The sequence below is a fragment of the Porites lutea genome, chromosome 11 (genome assembly GCF_958299795.1).
Source record: "Porites lutea chromosome 11, jaPorLute2.1, whole genome shotgun sequence".
In the NCBI taxonomy this organism is placed as follows: Eukaryota; Metazoa; Cnidaria; class Anthozoa; order Scleractinia; family Poritidae; genus Porites; species Porites lutea.
The window spans coordinates 11,264,685-11,279,500 of NC_133211.1; the positions used below are offsets into that span (position 1 = coordinate 11,264,685).

At 38.0% G+C, this 14,816-nt stretch overlaps 1 protein-coding gene across 4 annotated transcripts in view; it reads left to right on the forward strand.

The window, feature by feature from the left end:
* Nucleotides 1-14,816, forward strand: part of LOC140953025 (uncharacterized) — a 45,306-nt gene that overhangs the window by 15,422 nt on the left and 15,068 nt on the right. The window contains exon 1 of one of the 4 annotated variants that reach the window (XM_073402495.1): nt 3,811-3,932. The exons of 2 other annotated variants lie outside the window; for them this stretch is intronic. In XM_073402495.1, coding sequence (XP_073258596.1) covers nt 3,880-3,932 — 53 coding nt within the window. In that variant the 5' untranslated portion in view covers nt 3,811-3,879. Of the gene's footprint in view, nt 1-3,810; nt 3,933-10,210; nt 10,372-14,816 lie in introns of those variants that run through there. One more of the 4 variants, XM_073402496.1, reaches the window with a different exon arrangement.

Consider the following 14,816-nt stretch of genomic DNA (forward strand, 5'->3'; position numbering starts at 1 on the left):
CTCGTGCGGGTGCAATATTACATGTAAAGAATCCATAAAACTTAATTAGCGACTTACTTATAATTCACAGACTTTCAAACAACATTCTTGTCTACTGAGTTCTATGATGCTTTGTCAGGGACACTGAGTGCTTCACGAATTCGATCCATTTTTGCTCGTTTCACTTTTATCTATAGATAGTGGTTTTAAAAAAAGTTTTTGTCCGTTCGATTGATCGTATTTCGGAATAAGAATACGAAAACGTTTCGGTTTTGTGACAAATCTCCTCTACCTTAGCTTGCGAATATAGCCGTCTCTAGCTCTCTGGCACTTTTCCGCTAGGAACGTTTCGGGGGAGAGAAACGTCTCAAGCGGCGAGGACTCTGGCTACCTCTACTGTGATATTTGGACCAAGTGAGCGTCTCGATCCATCTTAAGATGTTATTTCAAGGAGATTTCTGGTTATTGTAATGCACCGAGTACCAAAAAAAGCGAGTTCTACTAGGAACCTCTTTTAACTTTGCACCTTTTACAGGTTTGAGAAAAGCCGGTGTTATTTGCAGTGGCAGGCGAGTTGAATCAATAACACTGGGTTGCATTTCCTTTACTCGAACAAAAGTGTCATTGCCATTAACCATTTATAGTTATTGGTTTGACTTTTTAAATTACAACCTACGATCTCCTGTCGATGTTGTAGCTTTTACTCTTGTTTAAGTACGCCAATGTCGCCTCCAAGATGCAAATCTTCCATTAAATCAATTAAAGAATCCAAGATCGAATTTTGTTCCCAATTAAGCCGCCTTTTGCTCGTGAGGTATTCGCGAAACACGTTTAGCTAATGAGACTCAATTAATCTATTATACAGTTGTCAAAAAAGGTGAAGCATAACTACCAATAGACATGGTTAGTTTTACGAATTGAAGAGTTCAACAGCGAGGCTCACGCTTTGCTCTAGAGTCTCATCCAGAAGTGTGGGAGGGGAGGGGAGGAAGAGGGTATTTTGGACTAAGCTACACAGGCGGCATGTGTATGTCTCCGAGACATTGGTCATTTTCAGGCACGTCTAAACTGGGGAAGAAATCATATAGTTTGGTTTGGACTTGGGAAAGGTTGCAACAGGAAGGCTTGCTGCTAAATTATCTCGCATTTTCTGCCACTGCACTTGCAATGTAAAGGTCAGTGCAAAAACGACGGGGCTTGACGGTTCACGTGCGGCAGATTTCTTCAAATTACTTCATCTTCGAATTTCTCTTTTCACAACATCTCCTTAGCAAAGAAATTGGAAAATGAAATTCAAGTCAAATGTCTCCTCATACAACTGGCGATAAGAGGTTTTTCATTTGCATTAACTACAACACGTAGCAGAGGAAGCCAATCTCGTGAAATTGTAGCTTAAGGCATTTTAATTTTGTCAGTCTATAGTGCTACCAACTTTCATTCATTAATAAAACTCCACTAGTTTTTTTTTGCATATCCTACATTCTGATTGGTTTTCCCACTAGTTTTCTAGCATTAAACAGTGATTCCGCAAAAAGTAGGGTTATTGGTAAATTCTTGGAATCACCAGGAAATGTTATATTTGCAACAGAATTCTGGTAGACTGCTTTCCTAAAACGCTTAGAGGTCTGGCATTTGATCGTTGACTGGGGGCCAAAGGTGACATGGTAACTACGCAATTAATAGTCAACAATAATTAGATAGCTAAAATCCCATGGCCAATATCAATGAATCATCTTTCGGCTCTCAATGCAAACGCTAAGTAATTAAGCCAACAGACAAAATTGCGAGTAGTTCATGCGTTGTATCTTGGAACCTGCTGCGATCGGCCTGGACAAAAGTTCCGTTTTCGATTAACAAGTCAAACTGACAGCATTGTAAGACAGCACTTTACTCACTCTATTTCATTTTGATAGTGAAAGTCAGGATTTCATCCCAGTAAGACTCAAAACTCCAGCCATCGTGCCAAGCATAATATCATACCACATGAAAGTAATGCTCAGTAGCTTTCATTTGAATTACTACGCTTCTTAAACAATTTCATCGATATTGTCATCGTTTTCAACTAACTTGCATGTTCAGCAAATTGACCACTGGAAACTACCAGCCTAATTTTATTATGAATCAAACCAAAGGTTTCATCATGACCGTGAAGTCAAAAGTTAGAACCACCTCGAACAAAATACAAGACGGCGCCTCAGGAAACATCCCAATTTGATCACTCTTGATGAGTTTTACCCGAAAATTTAAATGTCAGAAACCCCTTTTCTAGAACATGCTTTGAGTTCCAACAGAGTGTGTGGGCGTCATTTTAATGGTTACGAACTGGCAATGTATGAATCATTGAGGTAGGTTGGCCTCATTTACTTACAACACGTATTTGACTTGATATGAGAAATGTTAAAAATAATTTCCTACAACGCAGTACTAAAAAAGTTATAGCAGTTGTGTGGCTGTTTGACCGCAGAACCGTCTGTATATATATAGGACGCAGCTGGTTGGCTTTCCAAAGGCACGTGCCCTCATTAGACTTATAACAAAAGGTGTGAAGCCGGCTGTAAAGTGGTCTAAGACGAACTCCTTGGCTTAGAGCATAAAAGGCTCTTTTCTTTAGCGTAGACATCTCTAAAATGACAAAACTGGCGACGTTTGTTCCCTTTTGCACAATCTATTCATTCAAGTTGTTTTAGTTAGATAACAGATTTTTAACGTCTCTCCTATAATCAAGAATAGCCATCAGACAAATGTCGCAGTCTAATTGTTTTAGAAGAAAGGAAATTAAAAAGAGAATGTTCAGTTGACCGAATGGCCTTTTAGAACCATCGACGCAGAACAAGGGGTGATTGCTGAAGAGTCACGTGATCTGCTTCAGTGACTCTAACAAGTCCAAGCAGGCAACAAAAAAATAAACTGATATGCGTGTGTGCTATTGCCCTTTTTATAACGAGTGGTACTCCAAACACATTTACGGAAAAAACCGTTGAAAAGGATAAGTAAAAACGTTCTTTGAGATAAAGACTGTTTCTGTAGTTGCTAGGAGCAATACAAGAGGTTATTGTTGACAAAATGAATGATAATTTATCTTTCCTTTAACTACTCAACCATTGCCAGAGCACGATATAATCCACTTCAAAGTTAACTTGGCAAATTATTTCACGACCGAATCTTTAAATCAAGAATATTTTGGTGCGTCAAAAAATTGAGTTTTATCAATATAAAATGCTGTTCACGGCAGACAACAGATTTTTGTGCTATCAAATTTGCAAAACCCTCCAAGCCTTGGGCCAAACGCCACGGTCTGGTGCTAACAGCCTTGCCTTAACTTTTCCTTTTAATTTGTAATGACACTAGAACTACTCGACAACTTAGTTTTTCGACTTTTAAGGTTCCATTTCTATTTTGCTGCTCTTTTACCCACAGTTTCAACCAGTTTTCATAAATAAACAGCTACCTTCTTGCGTTTTGTGCACATCATGGGACATTGTAGAGCGTTTAACTCAGACAGGTCAGATATGAATAGTTAAAGGTAAAAAAAAAAAAACGAAAAGGTGTTAGATTATGCGATCTAAGACGTCACAACCGAAGCAGAGGAACAACTTACACACCCTGGACTACGTTCACTGTAAGGTCAACCTAAAAACGATTCTTGTTTCGTAAACCTTCCTAACTGATTGAACAGAACCCGTTTGAATCTATCCAGTCTTGATGAGATATTGCGCAATCAGTGATAGAAATATATAGCAAGGTTAGTGTGAACAAAGCAAGGTCAGCGTGATGCTCAATAAGAGCATACAAAGGCCTCAAGGCAAATGGGCCATTTGCATTTTCTTTCTTCCTCAGATGCCTTAAGAGTCTTCTCAATGCTCTTACTGTCAGAATAACCTTAAAGCTTTCCAACCTGCAATGTTTGCTTTTTGCCATCCGCACCCTTATCTCCCATTATGGTTGGGAGCAAGGTAAGTCTACGAGCAAAATTGTTTTGACCTTTCCACTTTCTACAGGTGTTGTGGTCTGGTTTAGTTTTCGTTTAGTTACCACATCCGCTGCCAAATTGTTTCCAGCTGCGATTTCCAAACTCCTTCAATATGTCATAAGTTGACGAGCTAATCCGAATGGGACATACTCTATTTCCCGTTTCCCTGGCCATTGAGTCAATACTCTTTGGCGATGCCGGTTCCCTAGGCCGCTTCACGTATTGCTGAGCAAAGTAATGGAGCAAACTTCGCCAAAATTCGCAAATTTGTATGACAGTACCGTTCAATTTTCATATTCTCTTCCCTCTAATTCCTAATCATTTTGAGTTGGGCTTGGAGCAAAGAATCCTTGATCGGTTCAGTTAGCTATGCGGTTATCACGAATCCATTACTTAGCTACGTAGGTTTTTTGGAGCTTCAACAGTGATTTACGTTAAGGCAGTTTCATATGCATTGTCTGGCTCGGTCAATCAAATTAAAGGTTTTATTTCTCTTCATCGGAGGCAAAGGTCTCATTGACTTATAAGATATAGTTATTGTAGCTCTTATCTTTAAAAAATCAAGCCTCGGACAAGTCCACAGTGTGGTCTGTTACGTAGCTTCTGCTGCAGTAAAGTAGGCTCTTGAAATAACGATAAAGGGCAAGTTCCTTTAAGTTCCTTAGAGATGACTGTCACTAGGAAAGTAAGTTATCTTCATCGGAGGCAAAGGTCTCATTGACTTATAAGATATAGTTATTGTAGCTCTTATCTTTACAAAATCAAGCCTCGGACAAGTCCACAGTGTGGTCTGTTACGTAGCTTCTGCTGCAGTAAAGTAGGCTCTTGAAATAACGATAAAGGGCAAATTCCTTTAAGTTCCTTAGAGATTACTGTCACTAGGAAAGTAAGTTATTGTTACTAAACCAGAGGTTATTTCAACAAAAAGCCCGCTTGTTCGTCTTGCTCAGGCAAATCTTTCATTTCCTTACTTAAGATATCAAAGGGTGTTACAAACTTTGTGAATCAGAGAAGGAGTTAGTAATCTTACTTGTAGTTCGAGTTGCGCTTGTATAATGTAAGCCAGAGGTAACTTTCTTAATAACAAAGAACTTTAAAACTTAATGCTTTGAACAAGGGGTCAAAATTAACGATAGCAAAATGCAAAACGCAAGTCTTTTTTGGACGTTGCGAGTCCAAAGTCGAATATCTTCTAGCGAACACTTGCTGGTAAGCTGATGGGAGAAATGTGAGAAGGGGAGAACGCGAAGTTTGTTGAAGACTCCTGTGGCCAAAAGATATGCGAACATTGGATACTGCGAGAGAAAGAAAAAAAATCAGCCTTTGGCTAACATTTTTTGTAGAACCTATGCACATTTTTAGCTGCGCGTTTTGCATAAGGAGAGAGAGTAAGCTAATGTTTTGTGAGCCGTTTGTTTAGCTTTCTGTTTAAAGATGTACGAAAAATGTTTTGAGAGGTCCTCAAACCTCACAGACACTGTAAAAATAGCGCGTGGATTTACGACTTTTGCTGCTAGAAAAAAAAAGACTCACTGGCAACGATTTCCAAGTGGACACAAAAATTTTGAGCCAATTTTGAATTCGTTTGACTCTTACGGATTTATAAAAGAGAAAAAAGAAGACTGAAACACAGGTTTTCAAGAAATGAAAAACCACGAGACGAAATCGATGATTTTAAGCATCACCATCGGAATTCATTAAATATCCAGGCAACTCGTTAAACATCTGTGTGGAAGGAGGTTACGACAATGTTGTCTTTGTTCCTGAATCCCGGGGGGGGGATGCGCAGAGTGATGCAACCCAACTAAAGTTTAAACGATGCTGGATTTCCCTTCTCGAAATGGGTTTTGTCTAAGAGTGGGGTTGGGTGAAATTTTTCCAGGGAAGTACGTCAAATTATGGGTAGAGTAGATAATTTCAGTAGGTAAGTTGGGCGGCGTTCGAACAAAATTTTTGAGGGGTCCCCCTCTAGATACAGCAGAAGCGGCTCACATTTCGTGATAGTTAGATATGAGGGGGCGTTCCTTTATTTGAACTAAGAGGGTCACGAACGTTGTGAAGGCATACAAAGTACTCTATCTCGTAATGAACGCTTGTCAACACCTTAATTACAAAGACACTAGAAAGCGAAATTGGTGAAATTTTAAAGACAATTTTTTAAATATTTATTTTGCGTGCGCAAACAGTTGTATCCAAAGCCCCTTAAATATAGCTGCAGGCCATTCGTCTCACTTTGCTGATGCTGACGGCTTTAAATAGAATTTTCTTTTTTCCCATTTTCATGCTAAACTAGTAAAGTAGCATTCACTTAAACAGACCCTAGTAATTACAGAAATTGTTACTAATAATTGTTTTAAGTTAACATATCCAATGGACCAAAGCGGAAGAAATGTTCAAATAGCATGGATTTCAGTATTACTTCAGGATAGCCTTTACAGATACTTCAAGAAAAGAAAATTCGCATACATTTTTTTGGCTACAGTTTAAAGACGTTCTGTCATCATTACTTTTTCAATATCCATTTAAAAAAAAAAAAAACAGACAAAAAGTCATCAAATAGGACGCAGTGACGCTGGACTCGTCCACTGTAAACGGAAACGCGTACTTATTTCGAAGAATTCTCTTACGATCACATCAGTATTTGACAAATGAAAAAGGGACAGAGGCGAGATTTCGGATACGGTCAGTCCGGTCACTCCAGCTTAATGAAGAGGCCCTTAAAGTCATAAATCTTCTTGGAAAATGTCTTGTCACTGGTTCTTTGTTTTACAAATAAAGCACTGATTCATGATTGGCAGTTTAAAGGGTGTTTCACAAAGAGAGGCACCAACTTGGCGGACTCTCGCATCAGTTGAAGTCTATTAACCTCATTAATTTTATTGAATATGAATTTTTATCTCAGCTTATATGAAGATTAATTTACGAATAAGCTCTCAACAAATGCCTCAACTTTGTGTTTACTCTTTTTTGTCCTATAATCAACAAGTTGTATGTTTTTCTAAACTGACTTAACATAACAGATAAACTGCCAGATAGCTTTCAGTCCATGCTTCAATCCTTTATATTTATCTTTTAGCTGGTGTTCTCGAACCGAAGTTTCAAGGAAAACGAGTAAGTGCGCTTAAAACTTCAACTACGAGACGCAGCTCAGTAATCAGTTAAGACTTGAAAAAACGGTAACTGAGAAAATAATTTATCGAACAATTTCTAAGACCATCTATTAGACTACTTCACGGTGTTCTTGATAGAAATCCAGACGAACTTGATAATGTGGACTACTGTTTCTGCGTTTCACTTGATGCAATCCCTTTGTAATTTTCTTCAGTTTACCCATCTGTGCTCTTAATTGTTTGCTTTTTTTCTACATTACTCTATTTCCCCTCTACAGTTTGGAGCCTCTATTTTGATATGTCACTATAGTTTGTGAATCTGGCCTCACACTAACCCTTACACTTTGGACCAGCAACTAAGAAACGGTTGTAAAATGCTGCCGTTTCTATATCAAGTACATAGACACTTACAGATACTATCATTTTCGTATTTCCTTCATGAATGATAATAACCTTTGGAAGGCTTTTTATTCCAAGGAAAGTGACATGTCCTTGACTGTCTTGGCCATTGTTCATTTAGTTCCGCACTGAAAAGCTATTAATTAAAGTGATAGGTGGTGGGATCTTATCAGCAGCACGTGTGCAACACGATGCAGCAGCAGTAAGGTCACGCTATACTAGAATTACAACTAGGAATAATTAAAGTTTAAAAAATGGTAAACGTGCCGCGTGCAACCATCAAGTTATGGCAGCACAAGGGAGGTTACTAAGCACAACACTAGCTTCTTGAGTGCTTATAAAAACCTACTAAGGGTGAAGTCCTCCCAAGGCAAATTTGTCGCTTGATCTTTCCACTTTTCTTCGAAAACGACCACTAAGTATCTTTTCAACTTCTACTTTTCATTTGTATATATCAGCGGTGCATTTTTGACCTTGCAAGAGAGGGGATTTGCTCAATTTCCCTCAATTTTACTGCGCCAGCTTTGACGATTACCAATGGACAAATCTGTGGTAGGTCGCTAACAGACCAATCAGAACGCGCGCTTTACTTTTGTTAGGTTATGTAAATTATTACACCTTGTCATAGTTATGATCAATTAACAATTACGAATTTTAAGTGAGTGATCTCAATTCCAGGCTTTCTCTTTTTTAGTAAGTTGTTGATCACGTCAATCGCCCCTGCAAAATCTGCGGGGATGCCACGGAAACTATAGGTGTCTCAAGATCCGTTCAATCCACGTATTAGGAGAACCTTCCGTGTCGAAAGCAATAAAGAGCAATTTGTAAACCGGCTTTTGTGAATGCGTGCACTCTTCATCAAATACCTCAATACTTTTTATTTCGAATCTTTGGTTTTACTGGCCTTTTAAAATGTTCTCTCAGCCAAAGTGGAGAGTGAGTTTCTTTGACTCAAATCCTCTTTGTTTCGGTTTCTGTTGCCTGGTTACCAGTGTACCATAAAATCATAGTTTTCATTTCAAGGTTTCACATCACGAGCATTTGCCAATTCAAAAATTCGATTTACCAGTCGCAGCTTAATAAATAGTACCATGTACAGAAAGTCTTGGCAAGTAACTTTCATTGAACGGTTAGAACATTAAGAGCATCCGCAACGTGAATAAGAACACCCGCTACTTCATTGACATCCAAATGTTTTTATTCGAACAGTGAACGGCTTTAACTCTTCAGGATTTCATGTGCAGACCGAGCGACGTTTTAAACAACTATGTGTAGTAAAGTAAACAGCAGGGCAGCAAGTACTGCTCAATGGCTCTCGATACTGTCATACACGAACTTCAAGAGGAATATTTTGCTATGAATACTACCCAAACAATGTTAAACAGGATACCTGATACTACGTGTAGTCTGAAACGTCAAGATACATGTACTATACACAGAGCCATCAATCATAAAATAGTAAACAGTACTTTCGGAAAGCACTATCTCAACTGATTGGTATATTGAATGGCCACTTTTAACAAAAAGGATCACTTCACAAAATGAACCGCCACATTGTGTGTCATTAAATAATCTAAATTCTACTTCAATTTATTGCAATAGGGTTCTCTTAACAGAAAAGTGATTTTTTTGCTCATCACCCGTTTCTTTTGACACCTTTATTACTTCCAATTAAACCCGATATCGGTCAGATGCTTACTTAGTAATTCTGCTTCTCCAAGATACTTAAGGTACGTCCACCCTCTCTAAAATCTAAAATAAATGGTCGCGCTTCATGCAATAGCTTCGCACGCAAGCCCAAAGAGAAAACTATTGCCATAAAATAGTACTTCTTGATAGCTTTCATGTGAATAATCGATTTTAATGAAAAGGATCCGTCCCTACAATAAACCGCCACCTTGCGTCTTTCTGCGACTGGCCTAAACTGAAACAGGTCCACTCTGATTTGATTGAGGAGTGCCATTTTAGCAGAAAGGTGAGGTTTCTTGGTATCTGCCCTACACTGTTTTGGCACTTCAACCAGCTGCACTCATACATGCAGCACAAGTGATGTAGCTTTGTGCACTGAAATTTACTAAAATTCTGCTTCTTCCGGTTCGATTCCTCCTTCTTTTATACTTACAGACCTTAGTTCCAACCTCATAAAACTAATTTTAGTTCTTGCTTATTGGTCAGAGATATAACGTACTAGTTAGTGTTATTGTGTTCGGGGACAAAGTCACTTTAGTTTACAAACTGATTTTAAAATCTTGCTTTAGTTTCCTAATTTTAGGAAATTTGTAGAGAACTACTCTGCACCTCATCTTTCCCAGCTCCATATACCTTGGCAAGTAAATTGGAGCCCAATATCTGTTGTGAGTATCCCTTTCTATCACATAATTATTATTGCCAAGCACTTGTCCTCGATATAGGACAAAACAGCCTTCAAGCAATATTGCTTTATCAGTGATTTGCGCGTATGAGATCGGGTACTTCGTTAGGCAGCCTTAAAAATAGCTAGCAGTGACGTAAATGCCACTCATATCTAAAATAAAGTTCTTGAAGTTCTTGGAAATGTCATAAAACGCTGTCTACTAAAAATCGCAGTCTTCTTACTTCCTGTGACAGTTTTTAAGTCTTTATCCGTGACGTTCGGGACCAAAGTATTGTGAAATTAAAACAGTAAAAGCACTTATGACGGTTGCTTACTCATTCGTGAAGCGAACAATGTAAACTTGTCACCGAAATCGACACGCACTATTAGCACTAATTAACAAGGTGATAAAGACAACAGACCAGCATTTGCACGTCTTTCGCCCTGCAAACCTTAATTAATTAACAGCTTTTCACCATAACATGGTAGTTTCGCAAGAAAGTTGGACACTTTCGAACCAGAGACACCGATCGAACAGCGAACAAGCGCCGTCTGTTCAGGTAAAGCAGTTTTATTTCGAAATATCTTCACGTCATTCTAGATATAGTAAGTGCGCAAACTATTTGGAACTTCCATAGGTATTTCATAGTTTGTCTAAAGCAGTAATCTTCTTAATACTGCCTGTTACATGCGAAACAACTCTGGTTTACTCAACTCTTCAAACGGCATTGCTTTTGTTAAGTGGGATTAGTGAAATCTCCGTGTTATAATATTGTGAACTTCTCGTTACTGGGTGGCCGGTGCAGACCGTCTGTCTTTGCCAAAGCTTGGTATGCAAGTTGTGTTTTAAATTTACACAATCAAATTTTAGCTTTCTGATTTAAAAATTTAAATAACTGAAACACTTCCCCCAAAACGAGTTGGTGGAATGCAAGAAGGACGTTTTAAAGCTCCTTGTGTGAGCAACTAAGAGGAGGAAATAAGGATACTAGGCGATTGTTATTGCCTTGCGGATACTTAAAAGACAAAAAAATGATCGTTCGCTTACACTGGCAGGCAAATTTTATGCTAAGAAATCTGGGTTGTTTTGAAAATTTTGTAAAATTCTAGCTGTACCATGGGAAAGTGGTGCCAAACAATTGGTTATTTGTATGGTCTCAGCATTTTATCTGCATGATCAATAGGTTGAATCAACCGGCAATTTTGACTATAAAGAAGCTAAGAATATTGAGCAATGTCGTATTGCTAGGTGCGCTGTGGGGGCTTTACACGCCGGTACAGAGTGTTCACCAAAACACAGAAGAGGCATTATCTGAACATGCTCGATGAATTTTGCCCACAAACACAGTCTACAAACATTTCCAATTCTCCGACCAACCACGGCTTATTATTAAAGTATTAATTAACAATTGTTACAAGCCCACTACACTAAAAATAGGCGCCTAAGGCGCGTGGTTCAATCGTAAAACTCATGACTCTCAAGACTGTTCCTAACAATTCCTTCTGAATTATCGACTCTTTCTTCACTAAAATCCTGGTTTGGAGAGTGTGGTCGCCTAAAATTCTGATTGTGTTATCTTTCCTACCGGTTTGTTTTGATTGAAAATTTCCATTAGGGATGATATTTGATTGGCCGGCGTTGTTCCTAATTGTGCGGAATTGTTTTTTGTAGTGCAGATAACGTAAGTAAGAATCACGAGAACAAGAGTAAGACTTTTTTGTCATCTTTAGAAAAATTCATCAAACTTCTACCCTAGGTAAGTCCTCAAAGAGTTATGCCAAGTCGCACGCCACTACGATATTTATTACTAGACACTCGTTCACAATAATACAATTAACTCGTGTATGCTTGTGAGCGTCTGTGTCTCAGCGTCGATGTGTTCAGATCTTACTTGGTTTACAGTTTTACTCGTCAATGAAACGAGATGTGCTAATCCGCTCTGTTCTTGTTTATTATATTAATATATTTCAGTCGAGTTTAAACCTTACGCAAACAATAGTTTTGGGACTAGAACGCAAACAAAGGTACTTCTAGCTATTAATTCTGTTATAAATGTTTAATAGTTTGAATTCTTCGACTAGATTTACTGTGATGTAGTACTGTGGACGTTTTTTAAAAACGTTAATGGAATATACAAATATATACGCGGATTTTAGTCCATAAAACAACGAGGATTTTTCTCTTTACATTTTACGCTAAAATTGTATATGAACGCATTTCTAATTAACAAATTGATTCAAGATCACCATAGACAAAATTACTGAATCAAGTGAGCCAATCAGGACACTTTTTATCTAAGATACTAGAGTCGAAGTTTAAAAAGTTTCGTCAACACGTTTTCAAAAAGTATCTATTTGAGACTTGATATCAGTTTGGTTCTTAATGTAGGAACTGCCGTTAGGCCGTGTATTGCTTTAAATAAGAGAAATAACACTTCGAAATGTATTTTCAATCATAGCCATTCCAGTAGGAAACAACTCAAGAATGTTTCTTAAGTTTCTGTTTTTCGAAGACAGTTGCCGTGGGAGATTTAATAGTCGCTGCTGTGTTATATTCATCTAATTCTTCAGCGTTCCTGTAGGTTCAAGGAAAAAAATGCAGCTTGAAAACATTAAAAATGTGTTGGTACCATGCATGTATCGACTTAATGTTCCACTTAAGCCTTAGATTGGCTAAGTAAATCCTGAACATTTCACCTTAATATCTGACATCTTCTGAAACATCAAACTTAACTGAATCTAGATTTCGTGTTCTTGCTGAAAATGAAAATGGAATGCGTAGTTCACAGGCTGCTTTCCAATTGGCGTATTCTAATTCCGAAACAAATTAGTGGGAGGAAACTGAGTTTCTTGAAAGTTTTACTTAGACGTTACTGACTTTCACACGAGCGAATATCTCTCAGTTGATTTTAGACAACTATCAATACTACAATATCATAAGTTACTCTTCACGTTTATAAAATATAATATTTTTGATACAATAATATTTGACAATGTTTATTTGAGTTTCATAGTTTTAGTTTGAGAAAAACCTTTGTAGGCGCGTACATCGCGATGTGTGAAGTGAGATGAATTGGATATGTTTAGTGTAACGGTTCTCATTGTTTTATTAAGGGAAGGGAACATGAGTATCATGGATCCTCCCAGGAATATCTCTCTCCCTTACACCTTTTACTAACATTTTCTAAGTGCCTGTCACGTAGGACTTGCCTTCTATCAAGATATTAATTACATGCGTGACGCAGAGCGCGTTACTGACTAGATAATGCCGTTTTCTGACCAATCACATAATACAATGCCGATTTTTTCTCTCTCTCCCTCTTATTTAATTCTTAAAATAAGCACAGCCCTGAAATTATAAATGTATTTATGCGACCAACCTTGTTACCGTTATTTTGTTGTAACGCCATCCTCCAAAAGCAGCTGTGTTTGATGCTTTAACTTGTTACAAGACAACTGTGCAAAGATAAAATGAGTGTAAAAAACAAAAACAAAGATGAGTTCATTATCAGACTTCGATCCTGGTTGTTAATCTGTGCAAGAGAATACAAACTTCTTTAATCTGTATGCCATGTACAACTTCTTGAAAACATGCTATTTCATTTTCAAAGCAATTTTACAGGAGCGCCACTTGAATTTTTACAATACAATTATTTTGAGAAGCTCCCATTTTTGAAGACATACTAGTAGTAGACTTTGAAAAAGGCAAATGTGTTTATAAGCTCACTTAAGACACTAGGAGCCTTCTCGATAGAATTCATTGCGAGTGTTCGTGCGTTCCAGATCGAAGAGGAACTTTTTTCTTTCTCTTTCTAGGAGAGGAGAAAAACCTCTCGAAGTACAGTTTCGAACCCAGGCTTCATTGCTCGGAGGCGAATGCTCCTCCTATGCGTGCGTGCGTCTATGGCTCTGTTTCCCTGTGCCACCCAATATCTTTCAGGCTTGGGGCTACACGCGAATACGCCAGCACCAAAGGCGCCCGTGAAAGCCCCGCTATAATCATAGCACTACGCAGCTATCCAATAAGAATGCAGTGTTTGATTAGTACGCACATGAGAGAGTAACTATACCTTCAATCGCCGTGAAAAATTACGAACTCTGAAAAGCGTAAATTCTTTCATTGCTATTGTTTTGCCAAAGTAAATGCATGGAATATTTCTCTCCCCTTCAAGCGTGCAAAACCTCCCTTGGGATACGGAGGCGGTATCGACGCAGATGTTCGGTCAAGTGCTCTTTGTTTTTAATTCAAGAAGACGGCATTCACGGCCCAATTAGTTTATGATAATATGCCATTGTCAACATATTATGTAAGCTACGACATACATATACAGAGCTGGTCTTGTACATTTAGTCTTAAAACAGACACTTTCAAGTAGACTGATTCAATGAAACCCTCGACGCTTTTTACGACAATTTCGGATCAATGTACGCTAAGAAACAGCTCAGGAGGTTAGTTAAGAGATAATCCGTTTGTTATGTACTTTAAACTTCCATCAGCTCATATGCTGTACAAAGAGGTTTAGGATAATCTGTTCTGACAAATCGGTGATTTAATGAACTTCAATTTACGGTGACCTATTGATTACCTAAAACCTATGATCCTGCCTGCGGTATTGCGGGAAAAACATTTGTATCGTAGATCTCGCTGCGTTGTTCTCATAAAAGGTTAAAGTGTTATATCACCCAGCTTATGAAACATACTGGTCAACTAGGTTCGATGTTGAATGGATGAATGAATTTAGAACGGTAAACTTAAGTGCCGCTATTAAAAAAAATGCAAGCGTAAAGGTAACTATATTGTATTGTTAGTAAGATATTACTGCAATCGTAATTCTCAGCAAAGTTAAACACTTCTGTTGCTGGGCTGAACGAATTAAATGGCAATTAATAAGTTAATACAACATTGTCAGGGTAAATGTTCTAATGTGTTTGCTTGTGCTAAAGTGGACATGGGTAGATTTGTAAATTTGCTTGAGGTTTTAAGTATTTTTTTTTGTAAGTAAAT